The following is a 20,609-nucleotide window of genomic DNA, read 5'->3' on the forward strand; positions in this document are numbered from 1 at the left end:
AACAGTAGGTCTAATAGGGTTTTTTTTATTTCACGTAACGCTGTCAGTGAAATTTTATTTTATAGAGAGACGCAGCAGCAGCAGCATCAACAGAAAAAAAAATAGGAATTTAAAACGTGGATGCTTAGCCTGTATATTGTTTAGGCTATTAAGCCCACGGATTCCTTTATTTTTAAGCCTATTTTTGTGTGGAATGCCATTGCCAAACGTGTCTATTGTTGCCTATATATTGCTTAAAAATAAATATTTTTTGTTCTGAGTGGCAATGTTGCCATTGCTCATATTTCTTTATGATATAAGGCTTCGTTTTATGGTGACATCTGTTAGGCATGCAGATTATTTGTCCCTCAAATTAGAGCAAGTGTGGAGCGATTTCACTGGAGCGGGAGGAAATTTTAGTGGAGCGAGGAGCGGTGTTGAGCGGAGCGGCTTAGTGCGAATTAGAGCGGAGGAGCGGGCGGAGCCAACAGCTCGTGAGCGAGGAGCGGAAATTCTCACCGCTCCACTCCGCTCACATCTTCTGCCTTGTAATGATTTCCTTTCATCTTGGTGGTGTCACAACAAGAATCTAGGGAGAAGTGATGATCTACACATTAACATGGTTAATCACAAAAGGTTTTATTCATGAAAATGCATACTTGATCAGACTTTAGTATCATGACTGTTAACAATGACCAAGTTAGGGAACAGAGTGAGGGCAGGCTCTTATATACACGGAAAACAAGGCTTTCACGAGGAGCAGGTGTGTACCGTAACACTTAACTCAATACACGTGATGGAAAACAGCTGGAATAAACACAAACGAGAGGACACAGGAAGGCCACCAGCGACACCTGCTGGCCAAATAAAAATGGGACAGGGCTGACAGAACCAGGGTACGACAGGTGGGCAGCATGAACTTGCTAGTATCATAGGGTTGCCAACTCTCACTCATTTGGTGTGACACGCTTCCAGACTGTCACCCAAGATATCTTACGGAAAAAATATATTATTCCATCATATACCTAAAATCAGCTACATCAAAAGTGCTGGGGTAGTTTGCAAACCCTACAAATGATTTACAAGGTAATAAAACTGTTACATGCATGTAAATGCATGTGCATGTGTGTATAGACTTGGCAATCCTGGCATCATACTGTACTATGTCCATAGAAAACAGAGCAAACTTTCATTTGAGAATTTCTTGAGGGGAAACAATTCAAGTGAAATATTTCTAGTATGACATTTTATAATTTAAGAACTGCATCTCCAGTCAAGATGGTTCTCTTCTGCCAACAGAAAGTCTCAGATTTTTTTTCTGTAACACAACTGAATCGACACTGAATCAAAGCATCTCTTATAGTTCAAAAGACACATTAGTATGAAATTTGAATACCCATTAAGTTGAAACAATGCAAAATATATCAAATAAAAAATGTCAGCTTTTAGTATGAATATAAAAGGAGGCAGGACACGATGCCTTTTAATTGTAAAACATAGGTACAGTGACAAGAGTATGTTGCTATTAGTATCTTATAATAAGGTTTGCACAATATTCAAGCAAAACCAAAATGATATAGAGCTTCACACGTGAATGCATGTTCCACTGTGTAAAATCTAAAAATAAAATGACTGCATTCTTATAAACTGTTTTGGGGCAACCTAAGAAATCCAAAACAAGCAAAATACTGTATTACCATAGATATTCCTTTCTTAAATGATGGGCATTTTCACTACACATGAGTTTAATCCAAAGGCATACAGCATAATGAATAAATTATATCTATTAAAAAGAGAAACCAATGACCTAAGTTATACTACCTAAACCAACTAAAGACATGATTCTATATCTGGCCACTGCTTCACCCTTGAATGCATTCTAAGATCACCACAAAGAGCAATACATAATAAGACTGGAAATGTTAAATATTTCGTGTATTTTGCTCTCTTTCTTTCATTTGTGTAGAGATGAACACATGCATCTTACAAAATCGATGACAAAATCGTGGAAGAAAAGTGGTATACAACCACTAATAAAACGTGGATATTAATTATATCTGAAACAATTTTATAATTCACATAAGGGCAAAAATCTAAGAAATATGCTTTAGAATCTAGATCAAATAAAGGCATGTTTAGCTATTTTAGTATAAAGGTTGTTCAGATGCTTTTTTTAATGAGCCCCTGATTTGTACGTACACTGGACCGAAGGTGGCACTAAAATGCTTAATGCAGCTATGAGTAGTTTTTGTGTTTCCAGTCGCTGGTTTGAACAGGGGGTCCGAATATGGACGGAAACACAATGTAATCAATAATAATAATAATAATAATAATAATAACGAGAATTAAAAGCCAGCAGTTTTATTGTAAGCTACCCTCCTGCATCTCCACATTGCAACATTACTTGCTGCCAGTCACCTTCGGCAGTTCAAAGACGAGAAACACAGCACCACGCTTCGCTCCCGCTGAGAAATTAAAAGACCCGGATCTAACAGACAAAACTGTCCCAACATGCACTACGGACCGGAAAAGGACGATCTATTGATGACGGAAGAAGTGTTTGAAAAATGGCGGCTGTGGGGTGACCTGAAGTCTTAATGAAAACATAGTGGTGTATTTCACGTGAATAGTTTCGTGAGAAATGTAAGCATCGTGCAAATATGTAACTGTTGCAACGAGAACTTCGCCGTGGAGTAGTCCTGTATTTAAACCAATAATACAGAAGTAGCCTGTTGTGTTATAATAAATGTGAGAAAAATTGAAGTAAACAACATATCCGTTCAGGTTCACTGTGAAATTATTATGAGATTCTGCAGAGGAAACAGCATCCATCTTCTAGGGCACATGCAAGCATATACTGTCACAGCCATATGCTATTGGCAACTTGGGGACTCCGCTTAGTTTTTTGGGGATGTACTAGTACAAAAACCGCGCGGCACAAATTCCACACTCACAGAACGGAGGAGGGTTTTTTCAGCCCTGCAAATGTCAAGGTTGATAATTATTATTGTGTGCTATTTTTGGCACCATTCCTACTTTGTTTGTCTTTAGTGACCTAGTCCATTTGAACAGAATAATCCCGCTGATTAGAGAATCTATTTTGTGCACTAAAATTAGCGCTTGATACTTTGGCGCCCCATACAAGAGCAACAAGAATTTCATTGCATGACATTCTAATGTGAAATTAAAACTTGATTAGCTGAATTCTATCCATTATATGGTCTCTGTGTGCATCTGATATCCTTAAAGGGGCATACGAATAATACAGATAATTAACTTGTGTGAACAAGATTAAAAAAAATCACCTTATGGGACTAAGGGGCTCCGTAATACATGGTAGCGTTAAGTAAATTTTCATTCGATTGAAACACCATCTACCGTGATCCTTTTCGCCATCTCATCTGTACGCCTGCGCAATAGAAAGTGGCGGGTTGCTGTAGTGCTACCAGCTTCATTTCTTTGTTTAAAGAATCGAGTTTGGGAAGAATAGACAGGCGAAAACCTTAGAACAGTTAATGTTTGCAGGGAAGCTAGCTTTTTCATACGGTCATTTTACTTACGCGTGGTTAAGGGGCTGAGCACGGGAAGGAGATATTTTGCTGCTTGGGTGCTACAGAAGTTAGTTGGTTGCTAGCTAGCTGCCGTTTAGCGCAAACGGTCGTTTTTTTCGAGCTAGCCAGAGGTAAGTTGCGTTTCGCGCTTCCCATTTCAACTTGCATAATGTGTTTTTGTCCATGATTTAGTGCTATGTGCTGTTATTTTATATATTATTTTTAAGTTTTTGGTGTCTGTCTGCATGCTTCAATGTATGTAATTGAATAAGCGCAACATGGAGGGAGCAAGCAGCTAATGTTAGCGCAGCCCGCTTCTGAAGCGCCTTTCGGGCCAGTGGTCTGCAGCTGTTTATCCAGTGGTTTATTAGCCAAGCCTCACGTGTGTTTATGTGTGTCTTGCCGTCAGACAGGGTTGCTGTAAAAACGTTAGGGGGTGGTTCAGTGTGTTGGTGATACTTCAGATTAAAATGCTTCTGCGTCAGTGAGGACAATATGACCGTGTGCAGAAATGTTACCGGTGCTGTGAGCTGTAACCCATGCCTGGGCGATCTGGTGAATTATTTAATATCGAAAAACTACTTCGGCTTGGTGGGTTGACTTCACTTTTGCTGCTCAGTTTTTGTAGATGCCGTGGCTGGTCAGTGTGGTGAATCCCGGTGGATTCACTCTAAATGGTTTTAATAGGATCTGTAGATCTCCAGGTCCATCTGTAAACTGTATTTGACTGCGTATTTCCCCCCCTGTTAAATTAATGATTTGAAAGTATTCATTTTGTACATGTGCTGCGAAGACATCTGGTCAAAATGAATATTTTTTTCTTTCGCTCTTGTGCGGTGGCCGGGGTGGTGGTGATGCGTACCTGAACGTGCTTTTATTTGGTTCGAGACGAATAAGGTTCAACTTAAACTATGCAACTCGCTCATATGGCGACTTGCACGTTTGCCAAGAGTACAAGTTAATTTAAAATATTGTTTGGTAAATACGCTTCAGCGGCGGGGAAAATGAAAAGGGAAACACAGTTTGGTTGCCGTAAAGGTGGGTAATGCATGCAAAATCTCTGCCATGCCATCAAATGTGGAATCTCGTGGGCGTCGCTAGAGTTGTTGGGTCCCCGACCCAGACTAATCCAGTTATGTTCCAGATGTTCTTGGGCTCCTGAGTTGGAACCGTCCTTTCCTCCCCTTTACGCTCTTATTTTTGATGCTAAACATGAGTACTTTGCAAGAAATTCCCAATTGAAGTCAGGCTGTTTATGTAAAAATAGATAAATATGTGCTCCTGTGCATGATTATATTTGTTAAATTAGTAGCCATAATTGAATTATAACAAGGATAACATAATCTGCAATTTAAACTGAAAAAGTGAAGCACTGCTGTGTAATTTGGATTGCCATTTGAAGTCTTCAAAACAGCCTTATTTCACAAATATAGAAAATTGATTAAACAATGAAATTGATTTAGATTACCTTGATCAGACATGTATAAGCACGCTTTGTTTCATAAAATTGCATTATTTTCAGTCTAATGCCTCCAATGCTGCCTTCACTGTCTCCCCACATTGCTGTGTTGTGTTTTTGTGGCCATGTATAGCATTTCACAGAGCACTGCTATTAAAAACTGTAGGCTTAAAGTGAATTATTGCCAGTATTTTATATATGAACCAAGTTTAATGGTTACATCTGCCAAATTACTAAACACCCTGCAATTCCTGTCTCTTGATGGCTGGTGTGTGCTAATCCCGGCATTAATGATATATATGTTCCAAATTGATAACTGGACTAGGTTGGTAGTGTATGGAAGTAAATTTGTGGAAGTAAAAAAAGTGTACTGAATTACACTAGTCAAATAAAAACGCATTGCATTGATAATGCCTGAATTTTGGGGGCTGTAATCTAGTGTGATTGTACATTTAAACATTGAACATTTTAATCAAAAACATTTCAGTGGTGATTTCCAGTGTTGTGCATTCAGGTCCAGAAGTTATTAATCCAGGCCAAGATTTTGTTTCTGCCAACCAGCTGAGTACTCTGTGACTGTGACTCTTTATGTTGAACTGGTTGGTAGAAATGAAATCTTGGTCTGGATTTGTAGCTTCTGGCCCTGAAATGCCCAACACTGGTCATTTCATTTTTAAAATAATCAATACAAAATATTCAGTTTTCACAATTCCCACTTTTTGAAGTGTATCTTTGTGATTCAGACAGTGATTCTCGTTTGTTTACTTTCATGAATTTACAGCCGATGAAATCCCTCATCCTCCACCACAGAAGAAGGCTGATCATTCAGTACGATCATTATTTTAGTAGTCATGTCTTCAACTCTGGTGCTGTTGAATTTTAATAAAAGTTTAGATATTGGCTGGCAGACCGCAATTGACGTTGGCCGGGTACCGATATGCTGACATATTATGCATCTCCAAACCAAACGTACCTTGCTTACTTTAGCTGCCTGCAGCCAACAACCGGGTTCCCTAGCTTACAAGCTAGCTTGGTAGTAGGGATGGGACAGTAACCAACTTGGGGACATGACTGTCCCCAATGATTTGTACTTATCACATGCTCAGTTTTGTTGCCGGGTCTATAAGCACTCTGTTGGATAATTCCTTATCCTGCTAGGCTGAATTTCAGACCATATGTGTGCAGTGAAAATAAGACTGCTTGAATAAGAAAGATGCAATTAAAAATGTTGAATGTTTACAACTGAATTTGTTCTCTTGAAATTTGAGGTGAAAGTAAAGAAACCGTATTCAATTGTATGAATTATAAAAACTCTGTGTTTTGTTACAGAATTGTGAAAGTTGGATATTTTTGTATTGATTATTTTAACAGAAATGAAATTTTCGTCTTAAATTACAGCCCCCAAAAATCCAGGGATTGTGAATGCAATGCGTTTTTATTCGATTAGTGTAATTCAACATGCTTTGTGTGATTAATTTGCTTCCATAATAGTGTGCACACTACGCTGATTGGAACTCTGTGTAATTCAATACACCAAACACTTGTGACACAGGCCTACTTTACTGTGGATCATATTTAACTTCAGAAACCTACAGAACTTGGCAGTATTTGTTGGTGCATCAATGAATTGACATTCCAAGCGCCTCTAACTCATTCTTGAGTTTTGGGGCATTATTCTTCTTAAAGATTTAGTTTGCAGGTGGATGCACCTGTTTGGAGATCATATTCAGATATCCCGTGGCATTCAAACACTGCTCTATTGTTATCAAGGGACCCACTGTGTGCTATGAAAGCATAGCTCACGGTGGTTACATGGACCTCTGGTTTTCTTCACCCATCAACCTACAACAAGTGTTTTTGTTAACACTTTACTTGGGGGGGGAGGGGGGCAAAAACTTAGTAACTCTCACTAGTGAAGTACAAATCATGAACAAATATAGTAGCTACTTGAGATTATGAACAAAAATGAGATTAGTATTTCACTTGTTATTCATTACTTGTCCCTTCAGTGGTTCCTGCAGCAGTTTCTGAAGTAGTTTAAGATATACAGAATTAGGGGTGGGCAATATAACCAAAACTAAATAAAAATTCAAACACAAAGAAACTTTTATATAATGTAATTTTATTTAAACTGTGAATTGCAGCATTACTTTAAGTAAAAAAAACAACCATACTGTTTACTGCAATGTATTGTACTACATTTTTTTACTTTGGCCATATTCGTTTGGATGCTTGGATTTGAGATGATAGAAAAGGTTTGACGTGTTTCCACCGCTTGCTAAAACAGTGCTCTTGCATACCTTGCAAATCACGTTCGTCTCATTCGTATCACTTTTCCTATACCCAAACCAATTCCACACCACAGACGATGCACCTTTTTTCTTTACAATCTCCTCATTGTTGGTTTCGTCACATGTAAGCAAACTCACCGCTGCACCGTCTTCTTCCATTGTCGAAGTGAAAGTGTATTGCGTGGTTACCTAACGTGCAACGTCACGTGATCTCAATCGCGATTAAGACGATAGACCAAAATCTATATCGGTTGACAAATTTCTACCGGTTAGTCGTGTCTACCGGTATATCGCCCACCCCTATACAGAATTAACAGGTATAGTGACTACTGGAGATAAGATGCATCTCGATTCATTAATTCATGTGTATTTTGTGTGTTATTTGTTCCTTCTGTAGTTCCTAATTGGTTATTAAATGGAATTAATGTATAGTAGAGACAGTAATTGCTTGTGAGAAAATGTTTCACAATTCATTAATGATGAATGAACATGAGATAAAATATGTAACTATGGCTTAGTTTGTGGTTAATTGATACTTAAGTAAATGCATAATGCTGCACTATTTGTGCCCCCTGAAGTTTTACTGCACCAGGCAGTGTTCTTACTCCTTAACTTCTGTGCTGCACTAGACTATCCTTTGACTAGCTGCAGGCCACTTGATCCATCACCTTTCACCCCTTTCTTCGGTGAGCCATTTTCAGCCACTGGTCTGCAGTTGGCTGGATGTCTTAGGTGATGCAACATTCCAGATACAAATGAGACACTGAGCTTGAAAAATGCAGCAGTGTTGCAATTCCATGACATTCTCTCTCAGTTCCTATTGCAACTGTCTCCAGTCTTAAGAATTATATAGAAATTTGTTTATTGACCTTCCCACTGCTGATTGAAGTGGATTTAGCATAGGGCTCTCCAACCTTATTCACAGTGACAGCTACTTAAACAAAGAAAACAAATCAAGTAGAATAAATGAGTATTCACAAAATACAAAAAGAGATCTGATTTATAATGTGTTGTGTGGGCTACTTGCTGACTCACTGTGGGTTACTTGTAATCAAGGTAGCTTGTGGTCGAATCATTAGCGACTACTTATTTTAACGGGTGACATTGATTTATGATAATTTTAACCTAGATTGTCTTTTGAGGTACAAGTACCCATCAGAGCATGTGAGCGGAGCGGTGAGAATTTCTGCTCCTCGCTCACGAGGCTGTTGGCTCCGCCCGCTCCTCCGCTCTAATTCGCACTAAGCCACTCCGCTCAACACCGCTCCTCGCTCCACTAAAATTTCCTACCGCTCCAGTGAAATCACTCTACGCTCGCTCCAATTTAAAAGAGGGGCAAATAATCTGCATGCCTAACAAATGTCACCTTAAACCGAAGCCTTATATCATAAAGAAATATGAAATAGGCTTAAAAATAAAGGAATCCGTGGGCTTAATAGCCTAAACAATATACAGGCACGTTTTAAATTCCTCAATTTTTTTCTGTTGATGCTGCTGCTGCGTCTCTCTATAAAATAAAATTCCACTGACAGCGTTACGTGAAATTTAAAAAATCCTATTAGATCTACTTTGAATGACAAAACGAATTTATTTGATTACCAATATTTACTTTATAGGCTTTTTTTAGTTTAATTTACTTTATAGACTTGATATACTACAACCATATAAAACTTGCTCACGTTTTGCTCTGGCTTCCGCTTGTTCGCGTAGCACACTCATGTTTCTGAGAAAAATGATTCCAAAGTGAATCTTTACTCACTGAAACAGTTTCTCCACATTGTTGTTCTTGCTCTACATAATTGTCATCTATACGTTTGATAAGAATACTACACTTGTATGATTTATCAGTTTCCTTTGTGAAATACTTTGTTACACAAATTGGCCGAGATGGAATTCGCAGTCTTGATAATTGTACAGATGAATTCTGGGTAGATTTGGGCACGCCTCAGAATCGTAGTGTGAGCGGTATCGGAGTGAAATTGGAGCGAGACAGAGCGACTGCTCCAGCCTTAAAAAAAAAAATAAAAAAATACTCCGCGCTCTGACCAAATTCCGCCCGCTCCTCGCTCACGCTCCACTCCACTCCGCTTCGCTCACATGCTCTGGTACCCATCTGTATTATGCTGTATACAATTCAAACTATAGTCTTTTTTCATTTATCTTTCATCCTCATCTGCTGAAGGAGTGTGGGACTAGCCTGCCCCATCCGAGGTAGCATAGGGCACCAGGCAGGGATTGACCATGGATAGGATTCTGGTCCATTGCAGGGAAATTCACTCAGAAATATGGTCACCATTTTACCTAACTGTGTTCAGATTGAGGGAGAACCAAAATACCCAGATGAAACCTGGGGAAGACGTTCAGACTATGTACAGGAGGGGTTCAATTTGAACCCCTAACCCAGAAGGGGGTCATTTACTACAAACCACCCAGGTTGTTTGTAAAATGATTTAGGCCGATGAAAGTTTTTGTGGATTGTTTTGGTATAATGGTTCTTTTGGCTACAGTCACATAAATGGATTTTGACATTTCTGGAGCTACTATTGCAAGCTAAGTGACTGGTTTTTCTTTTCCTCCTCCTGTCTATCTCATCTGTCTCTCGCAGTCTATATACATCTACATGTATATGTTTGGTGCCTTAAAATGTCATTCAGCAAACTAAACAATGTATGAAATGGAAGCAAACAAACCTGCCCCTGTTGTCCTCTTCAGGGTGTCCACGGGGTTATAAATAGTATCAAAAGGTAGTAAATCACATAAGCAAAAATTAAGTCCATTAAAAAGTATCAAAAGGTATTACACGCAAATTTACGAGGTATTAAATTTTAGATATTTTAAACTACAAATTGTCCATTTGTGTTTTAAAGTTAATTTGCGAGATATTGAATGCCTTCTTCACAGACTAGACGATTAAACAAATAAAGCAGTGCAACATTACAGTAACTAACAAACAACTAACTCGTGTACTATTAGCATTTATTTCTAAACTTAATTTTACCAGGTAAATTAACTGAAAACCAGTTCTCACTACTTTACGTGCTTTTCGGGAGAAATAGCAGATAATGCATCGGAACTGCCTGGGATACAAACATCATGTGTGTGACTAAAATCTTCAGCCAATAAGGGTAAAGTTGTGTCGTCACGGAGGTGGTTCCAGTTTGTGCAGCCAGCTGAGAGGTGCTGCATGATCTGTCTTAATTTGTCTTGCTCTCGTGAGGTTTTTGTACCATGTGACATGGTGACACGTGGTGACGTTTTGCAGCGCCGGCTGAAGTCGGACAAAAAAAACCTAACCATGATGCATTGCGTCAGGACCAGAATGCATTGCCTAGTCAGCACTGTAAGTGGCTGCATGAAGTCGAACACAATTCAATGTCATCATGGGTAAGTGCAAATCAGAAGTGGTTAGAGGACCCGGCGTTTAAGGACTGGCTAAGGCCGGTAACAGGAAAAAAATCGAGAGGGTTACTGTTCGGTTTGCAAAAAACCCATAAATATCATCTGGATGGGGGTTAACGCTGTCTGGTTGCATATGCGATGCACAACTCATAAATTAGGAATACGTGGACGAGAGCCGTTAGCCAACTGGTGCAAATCGACAAACTCATTGAAGAAAAAGCCAAACAAGGCACTTGCCATGAGTAGCCTAGTGGATAAAGATATGGACTTGTGACTGAAGAAGTTAAACAAATGCAAAATGTTTTCAAAATCACAGTCAGTAAATTTATTCTGTTGACCTGTGTTCCCAATTTAAATTCTGTTGTACAGGCCAAGATTGTGTGACATAAATCTTTAAATCAGTTTGAAATGTCGTGGGAGTTTTAAAAAATAATGAGAAAGTATTAAAGGTGTTAAATTTAACCTGAATTTCCGTATATACCCTGTCCCTTGCGTTTTTATGAATGTCATTTGGCCTTGTCTTTTTGTGTACATTGTACATTAGTGGCACAACTCAATGCTGCTCCTCTTGCTGTTGAATGTGAACTGCTGTCTTGTATTTATGTGATGGTTCTTAAGAGTAATGCTGTCACTTGCCTAAATTTTGTGTATAACAACTGACTAAATCTTTACAGTCTTGTATGGTATCTTCTTCTGAGACTTGCAGATTTGTTCTGTACAGGATTTGAAACTGTATTGTATGCTAATTATGTTAACCCTAGTATCATTAATTGGCTAAATGTTTTACTTCATTAGAGTGCAAAACAAATACGTTTAAAACATTTTCATCATCTTTGCTTTCCACAGACTAACTCCCTCACTGTATGTATAAATTCTCAGATGTAATTCTATGTTACAATTGTTGGTGGGGCTAGGCCAGATGTTTTGTGTCAGTGGTACAGACCACAAAGCTAAGGAATTGCCTTTGACCCTTGATTTAACAAATGTCTCCTTTCAAAGAGGGGAACACCTAGTTTGGACAGACTTTATTTCTGGCTTGTATGTTGATACAGCGTCATGCTTAGCCTTGTGCCGGTGTTTGAGGCAGAAGCCTGCTGACGACTGTGAGATGTAATTTGTTCTTACGAATGCCATTCTCTCCTCCCTTGTTCTTTTCTTCCCCCTTGCTGTCATGTTGATTGCTGACCCCGCCCCCTCCCTCACCACCCCTCTGTTGCCGTTGACAAGGAACCAGCTGGTTCCACAGACTCTGCCCTGCCAAGCATGAGCCAGCCTTCAGAACCCCCTGTTGATGCTCCCGCAGTTACAGCAGGTCTCAGATAACTTTGTACTTCACTGTTTTGTCTTTTATGTGTTGGGCGGTGGGTGGGATAAGGTCTGCTTAAGGTTTTGTTTTAAGGCACTGGTTAATTTTTGCGGTGTGGACGCTCTGGTAGGTTTTAAATGTACAGTAGTGCCTTATGTGGTTTATAGAAACCCCAGACAGTGTGTTTCATTATTCACCACTGTGGACTGGCACAAAGTTGGTAACCCTTATGTACTTCAGGGCAGCTATCATCATATAGCTTTTTTGCCTTCAAATTCTGATTTGGCTGATTTTACCTTGAATTTAAAAGGTCAAAGTGGAGCTGTGTGAAAGCACATGCAGCATAAGTCATGTTGATGTTCTGTGGCATCTCCTGCGTGTAAATTTTTCAGATGTTTCACATGGTTTTAAAAACTAAGAAATGTATAATAGAGGGGACAAAAAAAAACAAATCCTACAAGAAAACAGTGCCACCAAATGTACAACTTTAATAGCTTCACCACTCTTCAGATATAGCCGCTCCTAGTTTTGAAATGACAGCCCAGCTGAATACTATGTAATTAAAATGACAGTTTTAAACCCCTCTTAAAACTTGACTTTTCATCAGCAGTGCTCCCTTTATGAGAAATCGATGAACTTTTTATCACCTTCTGTTTTTCTTTTGTGAAATGCTGCTTCTTTACAGTCTAAGTACTAAGATGAAGCAAATAGGCTTTGTGTTTAATATCTTCAATTTACAATTTTTCCTCCTCCTAAAAGCAGCTGTACAGATTGTGAGAGAGAACTTTAAGATGCTGTGATTAGACTGAGGTTCCAATCAGTAAACACCTGCTACTGCTGGGAAACATGTTTATAGAACTATTGCTCCTTTACACTCATTTTGATTCCAAAAACCAGCTGTTGTGATGTTCATTCATTCAACTCTGCTTTTGCTAGAGTTAATGAGAAGGTCCTTGTGTAAGTATCACTTAACATGTTTGTTAAACCAAAAACAGTAATTCCCTCTATACTTATTCAGATCATGACCGCTGTCTGTTTTCAAAAACAGAGACAAGTTCCAAACTCTTCTTGCACTCTTCTTGCTAAAGGCATATGAGATACAAACCTGCTTATGAGGTATTTGCTGGATTCATTTATACTGCTTTATTCACAAGTCTTATCTCCATATTAGTTATTCTCTGTCGGCCCAAAAGATGCTATTGTTAGGAACTTTTTTTTGTTCAATTCTTGTTGCTGATGCTGCTTTGACCTTAAGATACATGCTGGTATCTTTTGCAGTAAAATTAATTGGTATGGCATTTGGAAAATACATCTAAGCATTTCTCAAGCTTTTCTAGAGCTTAATGCATTTTATTTTTTGTTAAGCTGGTATTACAGGACTAACGTAGTTCATATACCATGCTAAACGGTACAATGCAAGTAAAGTTTGAAGTCAGTGTTTGTCAGGGCTTCTTTTAGTTGATTCAGCATTTCCTCAGTGTTAATGCTGCACATAAACTCTAGACTCCTCCACCCGCTGCTTTGTCCAGATTCATACAAACCCCGCCCACCTGGGACTGAACTTGGCCCATGCTGGACTTCATCCCCCATGTGTAGAATTGTTCTTTATAAACTGTAATTGTAGTTGTATATGAACATGGTGAGTAGTAGACACATAGTACTGCTAGGTTTCTGTATGTTGACTTACCTCAGTAGGGGAGTTGTTGAGACCTGCATATAGTATATGGATATTTGGTTCTTCCCATGTACTCTTCACCCTGTCAAGCCAGCATATACCTGAGACAGAGACACAGATGTTTACTTGACACACTTCAGCAATATTTATAAAATATTGGGTTAGTGTTCCCAGGCCCCAGGAACAGGTATCGCTTTAAAAAGTTTTTGTTGTTAACCCTCCATAATCTGTCATGCATAGCCAGCTTATTGCTTTTACAATTTTGCCCCCCCCCCCCCCCAATAATTTTAAGATTCTTGATGTCTGCATTGTTGTGGTTTCCATTTAAATCTAGACTTTGCACACAGGAATAGGCAGTATGATGAATACAGCATTTCAAAAAAGTCAGTGCCTCTAAGTTCCATGGATGAACCTAATAGAACATAAAAACTGCTTCTGCCCAGCCATGAATACTTGTGTATATATTTGAAGGCCTCAGAACTTCACTTCTCAGAATCACTGCAGAGGGAGTCCCCACTGATAGAGGTGTGACCTTGATAAACATGGTCTGTTTTTGTCAGTTGCAGCCATTTGTGGACACACACACACACACACACTGTGGGACCGAAAAGTGACTAATCGGACACTCCTGCACTTTATACGTGCATCTTTAATTGGTCTTTGTCAGTTGATGATTTCTGTACAGGGTTTTCCAAAGGTGCTTTGGGGGTTTTTATGATACTACTTTATTTAGTGTTTGTATGCAGTTTTGTATAAGGGTGCTTTTTGCCCTGATTCAGAACAAATCAAAAGGCTTGTGTTCTGATGATGCTTGTTTAAGAAGCAAGCATTGTGGGGGATACTCTTTAATATATTAGTTTTGATGCCTGATTCAGTGCTAGTTGTGAACGTCTGGCAATAGAAAAACTTGAGACGACGTGTTATGTGTTGGCTAACTGCTTGCCACTTTTCCCTGATCCCTCCCTGTTCTTCCTGCCAGTTCCCCTGCCAGAGGTCAAGCTGGCAGCCACAGCTGGGAAAAAGCAGAACAAGAAGAAGGTGGAGGAGGTAGTGGAGGAGGAGGAGGAAGAATATGTGGTGGAGAAGGTTCTGGATCGGCGGGTGATGAAGGGCAAGGTGGAGTACCTGCTGAAGTGGAAGGGATTTTCAGAGTGAGTACTTCACCTGTATCGATGAAGGGTTTTCACAACTGAAGCTTAACCAGGTGCTGTGTGTGTGTGTGTGTGTATAATATGTATATATTGCATAATTTGCATGATCATCTCTGTGCACCCACCCCATCCCCCCAACCCCCCCCCCCCCATGCCTCTGTTTTCTAAATGTTTCCTATAAATGTTCATGCTGGTGAAATGGTAGAGAGAGCTTGTGTCAGTTCTCTGACCTACAGCACGGCTTCTGCAGTACAAGATACATTTCAAGAATGTTATTTCATGACAAAACAGTTTCTGAGGTGTATTTCTACCGCCGTGAACATAACTATTGATGCATTTCTTTAATAGTGAATAAATGGTTAAGCTTCTGTTTGAGTTGTTCTTCACCCTGTATCGCATGTTCTGCATTTCCATTGGAAGGGAGTAAGTGAGGATGGGATAGTATCTCTTGTTTGAGGTCCTCGTGGTGATACAAGTGGCACTATAGTCAGGACACAATGAGAAACTATTTTGAAAATAATTTCTTGACTTTGATCTCGTTGCAGTCCACTGTATAGTTTATTGTTTATGGCAACCATGTAAAGACTCCAGTAAAAGTTGATTGTTTGTTTACAGTCAAAGTATTACAGTTGACTTAAAGCCTTCCTTTGTCAAAACCAGGGAGGCATTAAAGCTGTAGGCAGTAACTGCAGTTTTCAGATAGATGTTCAAATAGACTGGCAGGGAAATGTCAATGGTCCCTTGTGAAAAGATACCTTCTCGTTCACTTTTCATTAATTTAATTCATTGGAAACAACCTGCTCTCACCCATTATATGCAACTGTACCTTAACTGCTGCATCCCAATATTACCCTGAGACGAAATAACTCGATAGAACGCTCACACCTTCAGTTCAATAGCTATGCCTGTACTTCATTTCCATACCTGTCTTTTAGGTACAGGGCATGTTAGCAGTGATGGCAAAGTGCCAGTACTGCTGCTGATTATTTAGTTTAAAGCTTGAAGCTCTAGTGTGCATAGATAGCACTGTCATCAGTTGTTCCTTGCAGGAGTGCTGTCTGCCTGCAAATCAGTTAAGCTACAAATGTTGCTCTTTGTCTAGTACTGAGCAAGTTTCACATGGTGATAATGAATGCCAGATAAGACCTCTGAACACAAAGTTGAGTGTAGAGATCCAAACACACTGGAGCTGGAGAGTTTTTTTTCCTGCTTATTACTGTTTCAATGTAGTAATAACAATAGTAAGACAGGTGTAAATACTTCTTACTAATGTTAAGTACATTTTTGGGTCAAGGAGTAAGGTCATTCCCTGGAGCAGCTGGGGTTAAGGACTAAATGGATTTGGTATTACCCTGGGCACAGACCCCACGACCCAATTTTTTCAGTGTGCCATTTTGAGTTAGACGCTCACTGTAATGCCATCGTTATACTGAATTAGCAGAAGCTATGCTGTTTGCTTTGAGTCGTACAGCTCATTTTACAATTGGGGATTGCATATTTCTAATTGCTCTGTTGCATCTTTGAAAAACATTTTGTATGAAATGAAGTTGTGTATGTGTGTCTGCCTAAAACGAGAGATGTGACACTTAGCTCTTGTGTCTCAGTGAGGACAACACCTGGGAGCCTGAGGACAACCTCGACTGCCCGGACCTGATCGCAGAGTTCCTGCAGTCGCAGAAAGCAGCCCATGAGGCTGGCGGGAAGAGGAAGCCGGAGTCCGAGCCAGAAGGGGCAGGAGCAGGAGCCGGAGCAGGAGCAGGAGCAGCAGCGGAGGAGAGCCGGCCCAAGAAGAGGAAAGATGAGGTGACCCACCCTGTCAAGGAAGAGGCCATGCAGAGATGAAGGCCTTGCCTGCTGACTCTCTGACCTGGGCTGGTTCTCTTGCAGCCTGAGAAGCTCAGAGGGTTTGCCCGAGGCCTGGATCCCGAACGCATCATTGGGGCCACGGACTCCAGCGGGGAGCTGATGTTCCTCATGAAGTGGTGCGTATTGTTTGTGTTGTTATGCCCTGTAAGCAGGTCCTCCAATTTACAGGGGGGGTTGGTGGCAGGATTAGCACTCCAGCCACTGGGGGAAAAAACTCACACTGGTCCATTTGGACTAATGTGGTGCTGAAGTATCACCCACTGCACAGCTGCTCTCAGGTTCTCATCCCTGGTGGTTCGTCGTGTGGTGGATGTGGCAATGTGCTGTAATCGACTCACACCCCTTACATCTGTACTTCTGTTCTTAGTATTGGAACTAATCCTTGCCAATGGAACGACATAAAATGGGTACACAAGTACAGTCAAGTACACATATTGAGAAACAGTCCTTTTAGGATTGATCTTTTTTTAACGTTAAAGCAGATAGGGTGGTGTGTAGCTCAGTAGGCTGTGAACTCAGAACTTCTTTGAATTCCTCAGACCGTCCAGTACATGTAGTGCAGGTCCCACCCACCTGGTTGGTTATCTCGCCCGCAGGTCCCTCAGACTCGTGTCACTGTTGTAACTTGAGACTGCCCCCTCCTCCCCACAGGAAAAACTCAGACGAGGCAGACCTGGTGCCAGCCAAGGAGGCCAACGTTAAGTGTCCGCAGGTGGTCATCTCTTTCTACGAGGAAAGGCTCACGTGGCACTCATACCCCACAGAGGAGGAGGAGAAGAAGGAGGACAAGAATTAGACAGGGGCTGGGGGAGGGGCAGCGGGGCCAGGTGGGGGGAGGGGTTGCAGATCCCCCTCTGTTTTTGGTTTTTATGGTTTTCTTTAAAAACGCAAACACATCACTTAGGTGAGCCAGTCGGAGGAGGCTATAGGAGGTGCGCGAAGGGGTGGGACAGCAGGGAGGAGGTGCAGTATCCCTTTCTGTTTAGACACTGGGTCACCACTCAAGCCGACAGCTTCAGCAGGGGTTTTCAGATGCTTGTGGTAAGATCACATATTTGTATCCAACAGATTGTCTACAAACATTTTTTAACATTATTTTTAATGGCTAGAAAAATCAGAAAAAAATAAAGGCTGCCAAAGACTAGCTGTGATGACCTTACACTTGTATGCAGAGAAGAAACCTTTTCTCTTTAAACTTTTTTTTGTCTTTGGATTTTATTTTTCTTTCTTTTGTTGTAGTTTATATATCTGCAAAAAAAACTTTAAATTTGTGCTGGAACAACATCATGACATGGCTGGTGCATAGTTTTGCTGTGGTGTGTTGCTCTGGTGACATGCACAGAAATGCCCCCAGGAGGCTGGAAAATGGGTTTACACAGGTCCAACAGCAGGCAGGCAGCTAGTTCGCTGCACACCGCCAGCATCTGTCTGGCCAGTGCCCTCGACTGGCTGACACCTGTGTGCATAGTGTGATGGGAAATTCCTGCGCAGTCTGTAATGGTACTTGCAAGCTAGCCAGAGTTTTCCTTTTTTGGCAGGTTCTGAGTGTAAATCTCTCCTGAGCTACAGAGGTTTAAAATATTATGTCCAGTGATTGTGTCCTTGCCTCTCTTTGAACGGAAAGCTGTTGTGTGTCCAGCGATACATGCACATAGAAACACACAGATGTCTGGCCACTAATCCCACAGGCCACCAGCTGTAAGGCCCTGGTCAGATTAACAAGTACAGAATAAAATTATGTATGGGGGTAAATGTTTATTTTGGACCAAATCTTTATTATTTTTACAATGCATTTCAGGATGGACAGTAGTGAGTAATTCTTCAGCAGTTCCTTTTCTGAAGAACCCTCACAGTGCAGAACACTCTTAACATACAGATTTTTTTTTTTTTTTGGAGAATCCATAGCATTTCAAAGTGGAACAAGCATGTGATAGCAGTATTATACGTTTGCTCGCATCACCGGGCGCTGATGTTGCCACTGCCATCCTGTTTTAACAGAACTTTGGAAAATAAAGTGCAATTAACGGCCCCTTTTCAGAACGTTGTTTTATTATTATTTTATTTTCATTGAATAGCTCTGTCATCTGTTTGACCAGACTAATCTTTCAAAAAAAAATTGTCCGTTTCCACTGCAGTGGTCTCGCTCTCTGCTTTGTGATGTCCGGTTGGCAGTTGGGGGCAAGAGTTGAATACTGCTTACTAATCCAACTGCAAAGGAATACCCATGTTTTATAGGAAAGGGGCTGCACAGGTAGCAGTCTTCTATACCAATTTACCACCTAAATTACTGAGCTCCTGGCAAAGTGAGGAATGAGGCTTCAGCACCCGTGGGTGATGGGAATAGCTGCATACTGTCAATCACTGCCTGATCTAACCCAAAGGGAGCTACAGAGCAAGCCAATCAGAAGGGGGGTACGCTGTTAAACCTGGGTCTTTGAAGCCTTGTTTCTGCTATCACTGCTTGACAGATTTCTTTTGAGTTCAAGTTCAGTTTGTCAGGGAATTTTCATTCCGCCATTTAATGCAGTATTCATCGCTGCAGTGTGTGTGTTAATTTGATTTCCTGTTCTAAAACTCCCTGTCAGCGCTGCCTTTCAAGGTCTCCGACAGGTTTATTTTCCTACCTGGATAACCAGTTCACTGCTCGCCTGTCATTACTGTTGGTAATCAAGGACTTGACTCTGCCTTATCAGAGTGTTTGGGGTTACAGAGTTGGGTTTGAGATGTGAAAAGCATATGATCATTTTGTTTTATAATATAGTATTGTATGAATTTCCTTCGCGTTTACATTTTAGAATTGAAGAGACCACAGAGTACAGTTTTTCTGTGATTTTGTGATTTTTCTTGTGGAAGATGGATCAGTTTCTTGGTTAACCCCACCCCCTACCTTTTTTTTTTCCCCCCCAAGGACAAAAATATATTGAGGGGCAAAAATAAATGGCTTTTGTAAATGAAAAGCAGTTCGTTTTGCATGTACCACTGTTCTGTGATCCTTGGTTTAGGAAATGTTACTGTAACTCGTATGTTTTTTTGCAATACATGCTTTCTTTGTCATGTCTACTGTGTTGATTCAGTTTTTCTCAAATTCTTTTTGTGTATTGTCATGTATACATCTTCAGCTATGTGAGTTAGTAGCATGTCCTGTATGAAATAGCCACTAGGTGGCACAATGACAGTAGAAAATTGAAGAATTCTAGAATATTCCTAACTGTCCTGTCCAAACTAGTATGAGGTTGTATTTCTGTGGTGATACATACGAAGGTAGCTATTTAAGCCCCTTCGTATTTGAGTACTCTGGTTTCAGTGCCAAGTAACGGACAGAATCCTGGTCTCTCGAGTCTTCTCGCCGCCTGCAGCCCACGCATCACCTCTTGAAATCAGAACTTAAGTGTTCATGTGCACAATTGGAGTCTTCTGAATATCTTTTCCTACAGAGGACAATTTTGCATTGGGTTTTTTTCTGTGTAATTTTATTACATAATAGAATTGACCAAGCAGGAATTCAAAGTCAGAACTGCAGCCTGCTTGCAGTGTATTGCAGCGAATTATGGTATCAGACTAAAATTCATGACTGTGCTTCAAACGCAAGTTCTTTCCTCTTGTAGCATTTAATAGGTAAATGAGTATCTGGTGATATGTACATTTAAACTCCGGTGACAGCCTGTGTTTTGCAGTGTTGTGCATGAGTTGTGAAGGTGTCTCTCTCTTCCTCTCAGCTTATTATTCCAGCCCGGAATTGTAATTGGAATGGTAGCTGCACCGTGGCATTGGCTGCTGCATTTAAGGCTGTAACTTGTTATAAATTCAAATGATACGTTCCATGCAGCAAAACAATTTGGTGTCCCAGTGGTACCTTGCTGCTACCACCTTAATATTTCAGGTTAACATGTTCAGAATGGAATTAATTGCAACTGAGTAATGATAGATTTTTT

The 20,609-nt window shown here is 40.4% G+C and overlaps 1 protein-coding gene across 1 annotated transcript; it reads left to right on the forward strand.

Moving 5' to 3' along the window:
* Positions 1-3,372: 3,372 nt before the first annotated feature.
* LOC111845159 (chromobox protein homolog 1-like) lies at positions 3,373-19,735 on the forward strand. The gene is made up of 6 exons (XM_023814352.2): positions 3,373-3,661; positions 11,907-11,991; positions 14,640-14,811; positions 16,416-16,614; positions 16,699-16,793; positions 17,329-19,735. The coding sequence occupies exons 2-6, from the start codon at positions 11,943-11,945 to the stop codon at positions 17,471-17,473; spliced, it is 660 nt and encodes a 219-aa protein (XP_023670120.1). The 5' UTR covers positions 3,373-3,661; positions 11,907-11,942; the 3' UTR covers positions 17,474-19,735.
* Positions 19,736-20,609: the final 874 nt, after the last annotated feature.

This window comes from Paramormyrops kingsleyae, chromosome 5 (assembly GCF_048594095.1).
Source record: "Paramormyrops kingsleyae isolate MSU_618 chromosome 5, PKINGS_0.4, whole genome shotgun sequence".
NCBI lineage: Eukaryota > Metazoa > Chordata > Actinopteri > Osteoglossiformes > Mormyridae > Paramormyrops > Paramormyrops kingsleyae.